Source organism: Pinus tabuliformis, chromosome 3_1 (genome assembly GCF_031772625.1).
Source record: "Pinus tabuliformis cultivar Carrire ecotype Pingquan chromosome 3_1, CPIR1, whole genome shotgun sequence".
In the NCBI taxonomy this organism is placed as follows: Eukaryota; Viridiplantae; Streptophyta; class Pinopsida; order Pinales; family Pinaceae; genus Pinus; species Pinus tabuliformis.
Window position 1 is genome coordinate 986,349,718 of NC_142301.1, and position 15,389 is coordinate 986,365,106.

At 36.3% G+C, this 15,389-nt stretch overlaps 1 protein-coding gene across 1 annotated transcript; it reads right to left on the bottom strand.

Moving 5' to 3' along the window:
• Nucleotides 1–1,830: 1,830 nt before the first annotated feature.
• LOC149191154 (uncharacterized) lies at nucleotides 1,831–13,890 on the bottom strand. The gene is made up of 5 exons (XM_089413519.1): nucleotides 13,759–13,890; nucleotides 2,849–2,973; nucleotides 2,571–2,657; nucleotides 2,385–2,477; nucleotides 1,831–2,212 (listed from the first exon to the last, which is right to left on the bottom strand). The coding sequence occupies exons 2-5, from the start codon at nucleotides 2,894–2,896 to the stop codon at nucleotides 2,015–2,017; spliced, it is 426 nt and encodes a 141-aa protein (XP_089269645.1). The 5' UTR covers nucleotides 2,897–2,973; nucleotides 13,759–13,890; the 3' UTR covers nucleotides 1,831–2,014.
• Between the last annotated feature and the right edge of the window lie 1,499 nt (nucleotides 13,891–15,389).

Genomic DNA, 15,389 nt, shown 5'->3' on the forward strand with positions numbered 1-15,389 from the left:
TAAACCCATACCACTACAACAAAACCAGCGATTTGCGCCAGATTTAGCGCCAGATTTTAGTGCATTTTTTTTGTAATTGTGATGAGCAACCTGGCGCTAAATCTGGCTCTATTGTACAATTTTTAAAGCGTCCTTTTTTGCACCTGATTTTGCATCCTTTTTCATGCTAGATTTTGCATCATTTTTTACACCAAACTATGCATCATTTTTTGCGTCAACTTTTGAACCAAGATTTGCATCTTATTTTATGACAGGTTTTGCTTCTAGTTTTGTGTCATTTTTTGCATCTATTTTTCATTCTCTTTTGCTTCCTATTTTGTGTCATTCTTTGCTTCCATTTTTGCACCATCATTTGCATCAAGTTTACACTGTATTTTGAATCCAATTTAACGTCTTTTTATGCATCCATTTTGTGTTAGTTTTTGCATCTAGTCTTACGCCAGGTTTTGTATCTAGTCTTACACTAGTTTTTGCTTCTATTTTTGCACCAGCTTTGGTGCCTATCTTTGCACCATGTGTTGAATTTGATTTAGCACCAAATTTTGCATCCATTTTTGTGCCCATTTTTGCATCTTTTTTTGGACCATTTTTTACATCCACATTTACGTTTGATTTGTCTCCATTTTTCCCATCTCATTTTGCACCATATTTTGCGTCATTTGTTTCATCCAATTTTGCATCATTTTTAACACCATCTCTTGCATCTAACGTTACATCATTTTGAGCATCCAAATTTGCATTTATATTTGCATCTTATGTTGAGTCATGTGTTGTGTCCACCTTTGCATCTTATTTTGTGTCTAATGGTACATTCAATTTAGAGCCATTTTTTACGTGTACTTTTGTATTTGTTTTTGCACCAAGTTTTGCATCCAATTTTAAGCTATTTTATGCCCCTTTTTGCACCATTTTTTTGTGTCTACTTGTGTCCAATGTTGCACCATTATTTACACAGACTTTTTCATCCAATTTTGCATTTTTTTGGTGTCTAGTTTTACATCGTTTTCACCATCCAAATTTGCATATTTTTTTGCCTCATTTTGTGTCCACACTTGCATATAATTTTGTGTCTGAGTTCGAGCCTAAATTTGCATGTGATTAGGAATCATTTTTTACATCCAATATGGCATCCTTGGTTTCACCTTTTTTCAGCCCCATTTTGCATCTTGTTTTATGTCTTTTCTTACATCAATTTTTTTTTCCTTTTTTGCACCCAAGTTTGCATCCCAAATTTACACCATTATTTGCATCATCATTTGGCATATTAATTTGTAACGTTTTTTGCTTCTTTTTAACGCTCAACTTTGCATCTTATTTTACATCTAGTTGTTGTCTTTTTTTGCATCTAATTTGGTGCCCATTTATGTGTCCTTGTTTTTTCCCAATTTGATATCCTTTTGTATGCCATGTTTTGTTCCCTTCTTTGTGTCAACTATTGCACAATGTTTCACTTCTAATTTAAAACACTTTGTATGTCAATTGTTTGCATTTTGTATTAATTCCTAGTTTAACATCCAATTTTACTTTCAATTTTGCATCCATGGTTACATCCGCATTTGACTTCTTATATAGAGTATATTTTTCTTTACATATATGACCCCCTTTATAGATTCATAGTGAAATATATGATAGTTTCTAAATATCATTAAAGTAGATATCACAATTCAAAATCATTTGTAAAGAAATTTAAGAGAAATTGACAACATCCATCCAAAAAAATAACAATGTGTCATTAACAATTTTCAAAACATGTATAAAATAGCAACATAATACTAATAAAATCACTATTATTTTTAATCAAAAAAAGTAAAATTCAAATATGATTAACAAATCAAAATATTTCATGAATATCGTTATTCTACGATAAATTAACAACATACATAAATCAAACTCATCGTATGATTACAAAATCAAAATGTCTCATTGATATAGGGTAAATTCACAACACCCATCTAAACATAACAATGTCATTCTACACAATAATTTCTTCATAAAAAACAATGCATGTGCATGCCTAGCTACCACCACCAAGATCATCCTCATGATCATCTTGACCATCCTCATTACTCTGATCCACATCATCACCAACACCGCAACTATCATCATCATCTCCTCCTTCACCACCATCATCCTCATCCTCATCCTCATCATCTCCTGATATATGTTGAACATAATTTGGATCATCGTCTTGGCAATCATTACCTATAGCATTCTGACAAAAAAAATCAATATTACATGTTAGTATTAATTACATAACACAACACATGTTTTTGTTATACAATGTTAACCATAAAATGAGGTAAGATATAATATCTAATAGTACTAAAAAATAAAATGAAAATATGGTTTAAAAGTATATTGGAAATCCAACTAAGATTACATACCATAGAGTCCATCCAAACAACAAATTCAACCCATCTCTTTTGCTGCAGCACCTCCTTTTCCAAATGATTTGGAGGTCTTCCATATTTTAGTTCCTATCAATCAGTAAATAGGGAGAAATTAGATAACAATGACTTTCTTCTAGTACAAAATTTATTAAAAAAATATCACATGTTTAATATACTTACAAAGGTTGTTATCAGTGCTTTTAAACCTTTCTGGCCACTACGATGAGTGACTTTTGTCTTGGTTAACCTCGCCTTGGATGCCTTGTCCTTAAACATAAACCAATTCAATTTATTTTCACACAAATACATGTCTAAGATACTTATAAGTATTAATACATTCTAAATAATGTTTAATGAAAAATTCAATACCTGAATTTTTATTTCATATATCTTATTTATAACATTTTAATTATTACAATAATACTCTTGTTACCAGATATTGTCAGAAGAAATCTTACAAGACCGCTACCTAAGAACATTGGACAGTTGAATGCATTAGTTAACATGTTTGAAGAATTCTATCTTCAAATCTAGATCCATCTCATGTGATTCCCGTATGTGGTATAAATTGTCTTGAAGGTACCTGCATCATTCGACACAAAGCTATTCATCACAATCGTTAACAAAAAACATCACAACTGCACAATATGAACGGTGCATCAAAATTGGCATTCACACGTCTAAGGTCTTTTTGTCATATCTGGTGTGGGTATAAAAGGTTTCCATTAAATCTCGTAAGCCTTTTTAACTATTATAAATAAACCACTAAAGTAAAACAAACAAATCAGTTATAAGAACTGAAAAGAAAGCTTGAAAAAAGATTAACATTTTCTAAAAGGCAAACACTAGAACACACTTCAAAATACTTTTCCTAAAATACTTCTTCAACCTGGCATCAAATTTGAAGGGCATGGTCATATTTCAATATGAAGTCATACTATATTTTCAACCCTTCTATGTTGGCAAGTTAAAACTAATGTTCCACCAAGACTCCGGGATAGGGAGATGCATGTCTGGGGTGATGCACAGGGGGGGCGTGTGAGAGTACCCTCAAATTTTAGGTAAAATTAGGGGGCAGGGGGATATGGGGGTATATAATTTTTTTAATATATATATATATATATATATATATATATATATATATATCAATAATGAAAGCATAAATACATTGATCCGTACATGATTGAATTAAATAATGAAATACACTGATCCATACTCATCATTCATACTAATACATACATCATTCATTCATACACCACGAGATTCAATAATGAACTAGATTGATCCATATTCATCATTCATTATTCAACATTCTAGAATCTAAATTGATTTAAAAATTAAATTCATCATTCATCATTCTAGATTCTAAATTGATTTAAAATTTAAATTCGTGATTCTAGAATCTAATTAGTACTAACCAAAATAGACTATAGTAGATACTTAAGCCTGAAGATTGGAATAGTAAATTGATATAACTCAAACTCAAAAAAGTAAAGAGTGAAAGTCAAAGAATCAGTCTAAGGTCATCCATATCTAAAGTCAAGACTCGAAAGTTAAAACTGACGATTAAAAATGGCCAATGAGCATTTTAGGAGTGCCATGGAGGAGGAGGTGCAACAGTTAACTGGTAAGTCAAATAGTGCTGCGCAACAAGCTGAGTAGACATAAGCTTGGTAACTTGAATGAGTGAGTTAGAGATTGCAAATTAGTTTAGGTTTTGATATTTGTTATGTGTTGTTCTTTTTAATTTTAATTTTTTTTTATGGTTGTTTTATAATTTTTTTTAATTTCTATATTACAACAGTTACTAGAAAAAAAATTAAGCAGAACATGGCCCCCCTCAAAAGGGGTGCTTTTGGGCTTGGTGCTCTTGATTAAATGGTAGTTCCAAACCCTTATATATAATAGAGCCCAATGGAAACATCGCAATTCGCTCATTCCTGAAATCCTAAAAATTGTTATGTCTGATGCATTTTGAGTGGAATCTGAAATTTACTTTCTCCATATGAAATAAAATGAGGTCAGAACCACTCTCAAACATCCTAAGTCAATTAATAGGGCCCTAGGTTGAATGTTGAGCTTTCCCACTCATAAATTATTGTTTCAAGCAAAATTAAGGGGGAGCACCTAGACCTTTTTTAGGGGAGCTGCCCAGAAGCACCCCTTTTGGGAAACACATCCCCACAGTAGGGAAACGTTTCCCCCTGCGTCTCCCTGTGTCTCCCTAAAAGGGGGCATGGGGAAATGTGTCCCTAGGCATCTTCCCATCCTAGGTGTGTGGGAAGCGTGGATACTTGCACCCCACCATAGGGGACACATCCTCATGGAACACTGGTTAAAATAAACTATTGTTTTCTTACAAAAGCAAAAAATGGATCAAAATTTTAACTATTTCGTATTTTATGTTTAGCACAATTGCAAGTCGTGTGGTAGTACTAAAATAGGATAGATAAACAACAGTGTTTTTTATAATCACTACATAGTCGAATTCCTATCAATCTTATGTGGAAATGATGTAGCTTGAAGTATCTAAATGCAGTACCAAAGTAGAATTGATACCAATAACCAAACAAGGCAGTGACAGCACAAACAAAATTTGTTGTAGCATCAAACTACAAAACTGTATTATCTAAATTTTTTCCTGGTAGCACTCTCATTTCCGTAAAATGTTTTTAATTCCAATGAACAAAGACTTGCCTGACTCGATAACGAAATTGTGTTCCTTTGACATCAAGGATTTAGAAAAGGATTTAGAAAAGAATTTAAAAAGAACCAATCATAGTAGAAGGATCATTACAGGATCTAAATACTAAAAAATAATCACCATAAAAGAACACTAAACATTAAAAGTTAAAACTAAAGATTGGAGTATCTAAAGAACAGAACCTAATTATTGACAAAAACTAGACATTAAATGAAGGATCGTGGGATCTATGACCCAGTGCCGATAAGAATACAAAATCAACTTCTGCATTCCCCTCATGACCCATCTAGATATGGACTTAAGGAGACCAGAACCAATCTTAATAGATTAATTACAGGATGTAACTGCACAAGCCTAGTACTCCATGAGTCTATCCCCCATCTGCTTATACTAGATATAAACAACACGTTTGTAGAAAGTTAGAAAAATACATTGTACAATCAGGTTGAACTCAATACAGATTCAATTGGACCTACAACACATTCCAGCCACAAAGCTGGAAAGAGCACAATAAAAATAAAATCAAACATTGAATCTTATCACTGTTGTGGATTTTGTCCTTAGAATGACATGAGACATTCCAAATATGATTCCCAATCTGATATGTTGGCTCTTCTAGCATGGATGCAAAGAGAAAGAAATTACAGTACTTGATCTATTTTTTATAATATAAGACTATATTTTGCTAAGAAAACAAAGGTATACAAAAAAGCCCACATGCATTACATATCGAATATCATTCCTTCGGGAAAGCCCTAAAAGCCAAGTGTATGTGGAGACTAATATCAAAAGAGAACCTCTGGAATCAGATTCACATTCAGAGATATATTGAGCCCAATTCAGCAGAAGACTGGATTGGAAACCCAAACAAGTCAATCAACAATGCATCCATATTATTGAAAGTACTGACTATAACATTCCCTTTAATAGGCAGATTGCTGGCATGGAAGGTTTGTAATGAGGCTAAGGCGAAGATCAGTATAGACCCATGGATAAGCAGTGGAGCTGAGTACAAGCTGCCAGAAGCAGTGATAAACTCTCTTCAATCTAGACCAGGCAGCTGGACCAGGAAACTCCTCCATTTGCCAGCAGGATTGGAATAGCGCTGAACAGAGAGACGACTCAAAGGCCAAGAAAATATTCAATCAAAAGGATTTATAAACAAATCAAAAGTGTGCCATGCCTATATAAAAGACTCTGATGATGAACATGTCTGGTCTAAAATCCAGCCTTGGGGATTTACACTCCAAAGTTAGGATAAGAATCGTGTACCCTGGACAGACCAGAATGCACACTCTCATGGTGGAAGTGCATCTGGATAAGAACCTTTCAAAAGTTCATTATTTACATGCAGTTGGAAATCTTAAATAGAGCACCCACATAGGAAGTTCTTAAGAGAAGAAATGGATCAAGTCCAAGCAAATGCATCATGTGTAAAAGAGTTGAAAAGAACATAGACCACTTACTGATATTCTGTCCTTAATAAAGGAAATCTGGATGGTTTGACAAGGATAAAGGACTGTGGACAAGGAGGTTATGCTGAAGAGTGCTCTAAAAAGTGGTAGCAAAACTCAGTCCTCAAAGGCCTTCCTCTAATAGTATCATGGGGAATCTAGAAAGATAGAAATGTTGAAATCTTTGAAGACAGGTATATAACTCTTTCAATGTGCCTTCCAAGGTCAGTCAATCTTCTCAAACTTCAAAGCTTTTTCATCAACCCCAACACAGAAAAAGTTGATTCGTGCTCCTATGGACAAATCTGGAACATGGGGATTACTTTGATGGAGCTAGTCAAGGTACCCCCCAAAAAAGGGAAGCCATACGTGTTCTCTATCTCAATAACTCTCACTGTATCAGATTTAAAACAGATTTAGGTGAGGATCAAATAACTACACCGAGCTTATTTCCCTAACAATACTCTAAATTGTTTCCATACCCTTTCCTGCCAACAGTTGTGTTACCATCAACATTAGCATGGCAATGTTCTACTTTAGCCGATCCAACCTATCCCTAGGACTTTCTTCTTCAACTTCTTCATGAGGACCCCTATCATTGTCAGTGCTCTGCTTCTCCATAGCCCTAGCAACAATTCCTGTCCACTTCTTCTATAGTCATTGCAGGTGCTTACCTACAGGTCCAACCAAGTATATTCGAACTTGGGCTCTGATACCATAAATGACAGGCTTATAGTCTATCCATTTCACCGACACGAGTTTCCAAAAAATCTACAATCTACCACAATCCCTTTAAGTAATTGCAAGACTAATATAAGGATACAGTAATAAACTACCTCTAGTTGCCTATTGTTGGATAGATCTATAATGGAAGGCTAGAATGCAAGATAGAATGCAAGAGTAGATCAGCTCAATGACCACTTATTGGCTTGAAGATAATTACAATCCCAAGTTCTCTCTGTTCATAACCGAATTCTAATCCATTCCAATGCCACTCATTAGCATACAATAGATGGACAAAGGTTCACACATACAAGGGTCAGTTTTATCCGGTGGCAAGAATACAAAGAACTACACAATGCCACACGCACTGGTTCAAACACCATTCACCAAGAATACTTGAGATGAAGCCGAAATCTTAAAAGGACACCAAAATCAATGAGAGGAAAGAAAAATAAACCAATGATTTAAATAAATGCCGAGCAAGAATGATTAATTCATTTAACCATCCAGTGACCACACTCCCAAGCGAGAGATACCCCCACATTGGAGCGTACAACCCTGTACAGGGCCTCTCGATAATTAAGAAAATATTTGTACTAAGCAATGGGTTTAAAGAGCTGTTGGGTAGCTTCCTTGGATTTGTTGGGCTGTATATTGGCCCTCAGTAAGCTACAGGAAGTCAAATAAAACTCTAAAATTTGACAGGTAGCTCATGGTCAAACAGTGAAATCAAGGATTCATTATCATCTTTATGTAAACCACAAAGCAGGATCAAATCCAGAGGGGGGCAGAGTATGCACACCTCTGTAGATTTTAGCAGTCAAATTGCTGCGCAGAGGCAGGTCACTTGTAACACAAACAAGGGGGTCTCATACACAATTTCATGTCTGTCTTGGCTGTAACCCTAAAATAAGATCTAAAATTAGATTATTATTATTAGTATAGAGTTGTTCTTCTAAATAGGAGATCTCTTGTATACTAGATTGAAAGTCTTCCAACAGATGTCTTTTTCTTCTTTTTATTTTTTCCAAGTTTATAGTTATTTTATTGGGTATATTCGATATCATATGCGTTAAACCAAGCAGAATGCACAGACTTGGAGAAATCAGCATCTGTCCTGGTTTCAACTGAGACCTGCAGCAACCTACTTGGACAATTTGCCATTTCACTAGCGTTTCCAGATTTTTCCAAGTCCAATTGGACTGCTGAGATTGACTCTTCTCTTTGAGGAAACCAAGCCAAATTCAATTTCTCCAAGTCTGTCTTGTGGCCCAATGTCATATTTGTGCATTGACTTACAAGTATGACTCATACTTGCAGGTCAAATGTGAGTCAGACTCTCACTTCTCGCAATTCAAACTCAGCCATCTGCCTATAAAAGACACATAAAAAAAACAAAATAAAGCACTCATTTTGCTTGTTTATTTGCCCCAATTTCACAGCAGACAACCTCCAGATCGTTAATTGTCCAGGATCCATGCCATTTTACAGTATGAAGTATCTTCTAGATTCTGTAATACCCTGTTTCCCCCCAGTTTGTAAATATGTCTCAATCTCACCGTGAATCACAACATGGATGTTCCTCAACTTTTTTAAAACTAGAACAGACAACTTATAAATGATGTACGTATGTTTTGTTAGTTAATGAATATTCACCAAACCACTGATTAAAGAATGAAGCACTAGTACTAGCCATGATACTACGAGTGGAATCCGGTGAGGGGACTAGGAGGTTACCTTTCCTGCCAAGTAATTGACCTTTGCCAAAAGTCCCATACTGCCAAATTGCCAGAAATTTAAATTTGAAATTACTTCCCAGAAATCAGTTATTGAGGGAGAGCTGGGTAGTGGGGCAGCCAACCACTGACAGTTATGAAGGGATGAGAAGTAGCTGGATAGAAGGAACTGTCAACAAAAGGTATGGCAAGTACCCACCTCGATTTCCCAAGTTGACCCATGAATCCATCTGCCACAAGCAAGAAAAATTGTGAGTCTTCTTGGGCCAAGGAAGGGGGATGCACGTGGGGGGTTGAAGAAATGATTATTCCATGTGTGGGTAGTGTGCAGAGGAGATAGGAGGTACTGAAAGAAAGTTTACAAGGTTCTGGGAGCGCCCACAAGCGGAGTGAGTGAAAATCGCAAGTGGGCTCACAGCTGGAAGTTCACAGGCATCAAAAAATGAAACTCATTTGGACTGCTAAAAATCATGCCCAAGGGTATCAAATTGGAGCTGGGTCCATTACTAGATTTTTGGGCCTGCTAAGATACAAATTTGAGTGCTGAAATGGGGCAGGAAAGCATGAACCTGACCTGGGCAAAAAGGCTTGTGAATCTGATGCTAGCTCGGAGAGTTAGCAAGCAGTGAGGGGAGGGCGCTGAGGAACTACACTGGCAGTGAAAGGACTCCCCTGTGCTGATAAAATCCAGCTGAGAAGGCATCTGTGGAATTCGTGTAAGTCCCAGGCCCAGTGGGTAGAGGGGTTTCTACCATCTGACTGTATGTGAAGGAGAGTAGCCTTCACACCCAACAATTTCCTCGAGAAAACCAAGTTTCCCCAGTGGTATCATGGCCTGGCTAGGGGGTGGCCAGCCGTGGACATGGATGGATGTAGCTAAGCCTATGGTTGGTGGAAAAAAGGTTCACCATTCTTCAGTTGCAGGCAATTAATATTCAGTTAAGTATTTTTATCTGTTTTCATAATATTTATAAGTGATAATTTATTTGTTTTATGTTGGCTGAATGGATGCAACCTGCTGGGAATGTTTATGTAATAATGATTTCAGTGCATGTACTTTGGGTATAGACTAACTTAGTACATGCACTTGTTCAAAGAAAGCCCTATCAGCACATGAGATTAAAAGTGAAAAATTAGATTACTAATAAGAAATCTACAGGCGTGAAGATTAAGATTGCTAAATCTAATGGAAACCAAATCATACTTTCGTTTAACGCAAAAGGATATGAGAGGAAACCTAATTCAAGCTTAAATGTTTGCAAAAAAAATTGAGACCTCGTCCCTCAAAGGACATCTAGGGGCTGGGTTTGTTACAGATTCCATGTCCCTCAAAGTGTCAAATGTTTGGGCACTTCGCTTCCAATGTCATCAAAAGAAGGGGAAGGGAAAGCAACTTGTAAAGAGTACAAAAGCATCAGCTCAAGTGGATGAGCTTTCATCCAATCTCGAGATACACTTCTCAATGGTCTCATGCCTGTCATCTGACATCATGTCTGATGTGGATTGGTATGTGGACAGTGGAGCCTGCAAACATACAACCTCTAACAAGAGTACCTTTAGTAGAACTTGGTGATGATGCCACATATCCAGTTGCAAGAGTGGGATCCATCAAGTGATATCCTTAAGCTTACTAAGTTAATGATGTTTTGTATTTACCTAGCTTAACTAAAAATCTCTTTCCAATTTCAGTGATGATAGATCCTACATATAGGGCTAACTTTGAAGATCAACAAGTCCTCATCCTAAATTGCAAGGGAATCCTATAAGAACTTTAGGGTATGATAGTGACAACATGTGTGAGCTTTGACAAAATAGACTAGGTCACTTGCACTAGTGAATGTTGCCAATCTTGAAAAACATGGTGTGGGCATTGCCAATCTTCAAGGCTGAGAAGAAAGGAGTGTGCAAAGGTTGTGCACTTGGCCAGCATGTAAAGGATGTTTTCCTGGCAGTAAACATAGGTCAAGAGGGGTTTCTGACCTAATCAACTCAAATGTATGTGGGCCCATCTCTTCAACTTCCTTATCAAGTAACATTTACTATGAATATTTTATTGATGATTCTTCTAGGAAGTCCTAGACTTAATTCACAAAAACCAAAGGAGTTTGATACCTTTTGCATGAAATCAAGAATCAAGAAAATGTTGATAGTTCCCTACAACCCTCAGTAGTTTGGGGCCTTGATTCATGATCTAGTTCTGCTCATGTGTCTCTGTGTATAAACATGTCTCATCATTGTCTATATTTTGAATAGGTATCCTCACAGAATTTTGAAGGATAAGACTGGAGGAATTCAGAAACCTCAAGTAACACATCTTTGAGTTTTTCAGTTGTCCTATCTACATTCATATTCCAGATGGGAAAAGGACCAAGTTGGAACCTTCTAGTTTGAAGGGCATTTTTGTAGGTTAGAGTGAAACCTCAAAAGCTTATAGAATATACATTCCATCTCAACATAAAGTAGTTGTGAGTAGAGATACCAAGTTTGAAGAAAATGCATGGTCCTCTAAGTCTCAAGAACCTCCAATAGTGACCATGGAGGCAGAAGAGCTTGGTATCCCAAAAATAGATCTGCAGAAATCAAAAAGATCATGAAATGCATACTTAGATCAGAAAGCTTTTGGAAGTGCAAGGGGTGCCTCTTTACCTTCAAGTTCAGCTAGAAAGCCTAGATGGCTAATCTAGACATTAAAAGAGGCAACAGAGTAAGTTGGTGCTCCAACTACTTCCCTTCAAATAAGCCACCCTCCTAAAAATTTCCCTAGTTATGTTGCACTGATATCTTTCATTATTGAAACAAAACCTTCTAGTAACGGCAGTAAGGAAGCAAGTACTGCAAAATGCCATGATGGAGGAATACATCTCCTCCTAAAGAATGATGGGTAGGAGATAGTGCCTAGACTAGTGGAGAAGTCAGTATTTGACTCTAGTTTTTCTTACAACAATCATGCATGGTTAAGCATGCACCAGATAGCAGCATATAAAACTGCAAAGCTTGGTTTGTGGCTGGACGGTTCTCCCATTAAAAAGGAGTTGACTATGAGGAGACTTTTGCTCTTGTTACTAAATATACCTCTATCAGATTTACTATGTCTTTCACAACAATCTTCCATTGGATTTTATATCAAATTTATGTAAAGACAACATTTCTTAATAGGTTGATTAAGGAGTTATATGAATAAACCAACCAAGAGGCTTTTAGGTGAATAGGCTTGAGACCCATGTTTACAAGTTGAAGTAGGCCCTTTATGAGTTGAAACAGGCACCATTTGCATGGCACTCCAAGATCGATGAGTAACTTTCAGATTTGGGTTTCACTGAGACAGATGCAGATTCTAATTTTTACAATTTGGTAGATCATTCTAATCTGCTTGTTTTAGTCCCATATGTAGACAATCTTACACTCACAGGAAGTTAAAAGGAATCCACAAACTGGTGCAGGGAAAAATTGGCAAGAGAATTTGTCATGACTTGAAGCACTACTTGCTGGCTCTAGGGGTGTAGCAAAGTGCAGGTGAAGTGTTCCTTGGACAGAAAAAGTATGTAATTGAAATTCTTAGAAGATTTCAAATGATGGACTGCAAACCCATGGCTACTCCAGTGTATGCAATTGAAATTCTGATGAGATTTCAAATGATGTACTGCAAACCCATGGCTACTCCCCTGTGGTAGTAAATCCATTGTACTTTGCTGATTCTAATTCAGATTTGATGAACATCTGTATACAGGGAATTTATAGGTTTCCTCATGTACTTAGTTAACACAAGGCCTAACATTTATTTTGCAGTCAACACTTTCAGTACATGGTGCAGCCTAGGCAAGTTCATCAGGTTGCCACAAAACACAAGTTCTCATACTTGGAAGGGGGCAGTGCATTTTGCACTGAGATATGTTAGTGATGCAGCGTTTTATTCAATGATAATGGAATAGCATTAACAGGGGTTCTCGACAGTGATCTACATGTTCTGTGCATGTTTTCTAACTGTGTCCGTTTATAGGCTCAAACGACATTCAGATTACAGTTTCGATTAGCCTTTAAATTCAGACTGTGCTACTTTCCTGTAGGAGAAGAATCTGTTAAACAAGTGTTACTAAATTCATCAGTTGTTAGTAATTAATTGGATGAATGGCAGTAGTAGAAGATGAAATCAAACGTTCTGTCCGTTTTTATTTCAGAGTGCTTTGAACATGTCTACAAAGAATTAAATGGTGAAGCAGACACCTTGAGGAAGGAAGGACTACAGTTGGCTGAGGGTTCAAGGTTATGAAGTGAAATCAAGGATTGTCATATCTTACATGAACATATTTCTGCATCCTCGAATGGGGATTCTTATGACAGTCAGTATTATGAAGATGATCCAAGTGCCTCAAAAGAAGAATTCTGAATTTTAGAGAAGTTACAGGACCCTTCAATCAATATCAATGCCTTCTTCAGGCTTAGCAAAGAATGTATATTTTCGTTCTGATATTTCTCGAAGCTTAAAGCATTTACAAAATGTATCTCTTTACACTCGGATGAAATAAAAGATTAGAAAAATTGAGGGAAAATTTATCAATATCAATCGATATGTAAGCCAATAAATGCGCCAAAAAAAACACAGATTGAAAAAATATGCCTGCTGTGAGTCTGTGAAAGCAAATATAACCAGCACCTCTTCTAGAAAATGTGAAGCGGAAATACAAAACAAAAAAGACATCGTGATAAGAGAATATGGGTTGAGAGGGACAAAAGAAATCAAGGCTTAGACTCACCTCTATCCGATTGCATATGAGGATCTGAACCAGTCGCATCGGTTATCCAAAAATGCACCTTTGTCCGTGCACCGATCAAGTCAATCCGCCCCCTGGAAAGAAAAATAGCACAATGCAAATATTTGCAAATGCGTCTACTTGAAAAGGGCACGCGGCGTAAGAGGCCCTCCTGAAACCCCTCGGAGAAGGATATATCTGCGGACCTGAAACCCTACATCCGATATAACAACCCATTTTAAGATATAAATGTTTTAAAAAGTTAAAGAGTGTTGTCGCCGACCCTGAAACCCTACATCGTATATAGAACTAGCATTTGCACAAACCGGTGCAACGTCATAGAAGTAGTGGGATATGGAAGTAGGTTTGTGCAACGTCATAGAAGTAGTGGGATATGGAAGTAAGTAAAAGTAATATTTTAGTAAAATGTTAAATATGTGTTGTATGAATTAATAATTTTATTATATAATTAATAAAAGAATTAATAGAGAAGGGTTATTATTTTAAAATTTAGGATATAATTATAAAAAAAAAACTGAGAGGAAATATTAGTTTTAAGATCAAAAAAAAATTAATTAAAAAGAGCGATAAATTTTAGGTTTAATTCTAAAGCCTCAATGCGAAAGGATATATTAGAACATCCTAAAAAGTCTTTTAAGAAAAATGGCGATTAAAACCTTTTCCAAATAAATTTTAAAGGTTTAAAGCATAAATATAATAAAAGCCGGCATATATATGTAAATAGTAATAAAGAGGTCGACCCCATAAAACTGCCACGTTGCATATTGGGATCTCGCGAGTGGCGTTTTTGTTTTATTGTCCATGACCAAACTTCCGAAGCCTCTAACTTGCGACTTTATTTACACCATATCCATTCAATTTAATTATTTACACCATAACCATTGCAACTTTTAATGTCCATGACCAGACACACGTCTTTAAAACTTGTGATATGAAAGGCGTGACATGGCAACTGTGATATTATATTAAGGTGTGCTATGATGGAGCAGTCGAGTCTGCAACACGTATTGCAATCGGAGGTTTCAAAGTGACAAGGATTCAAAAGTTGAGATATGGCGGATGCGATATTAATGGCCAAATGTGGAGAATTAATGGTTTTCGATAGAATAAACGCATTCATTATTACTAACGGTTTCTTGAGATTTCGCTCATAAAAGTCTTGGATTATTATGTAATCGGTTATTTGCTAAGTTATTCGCTCTGAATGTTAGTTACTCTCACCCTTGTGTTTCTCTTGACAAGTCAGTCCCAACAAGCATAATTCAACAAAAATGTCTTGGTCGACCAAACCCATGAAGAAACCTGTTGTTCAACAACAATCAGTTGCTCTTCCCCCTGAGTTTGCAGAATTGCTTGCATTATTTACCGATACCACATGCACCTCAAACACCGGAACATCTACCTGGGAGGCCACATATCAACTTTTCGAAGATGAAGAGCCGAGAGTCACAGAAAGAGTAGTCATAGCCGAAGATTCATACCCGGTTTTTGATACTACTTATAGTGATCTGGCCAATTCATTCCTCCACAGAATTGTTGCTCAGCTGAACATCCTTCCTTACATGGATATGATCACATGTGTTGTTGACCATCTAAACATCGCTGACAGAAAC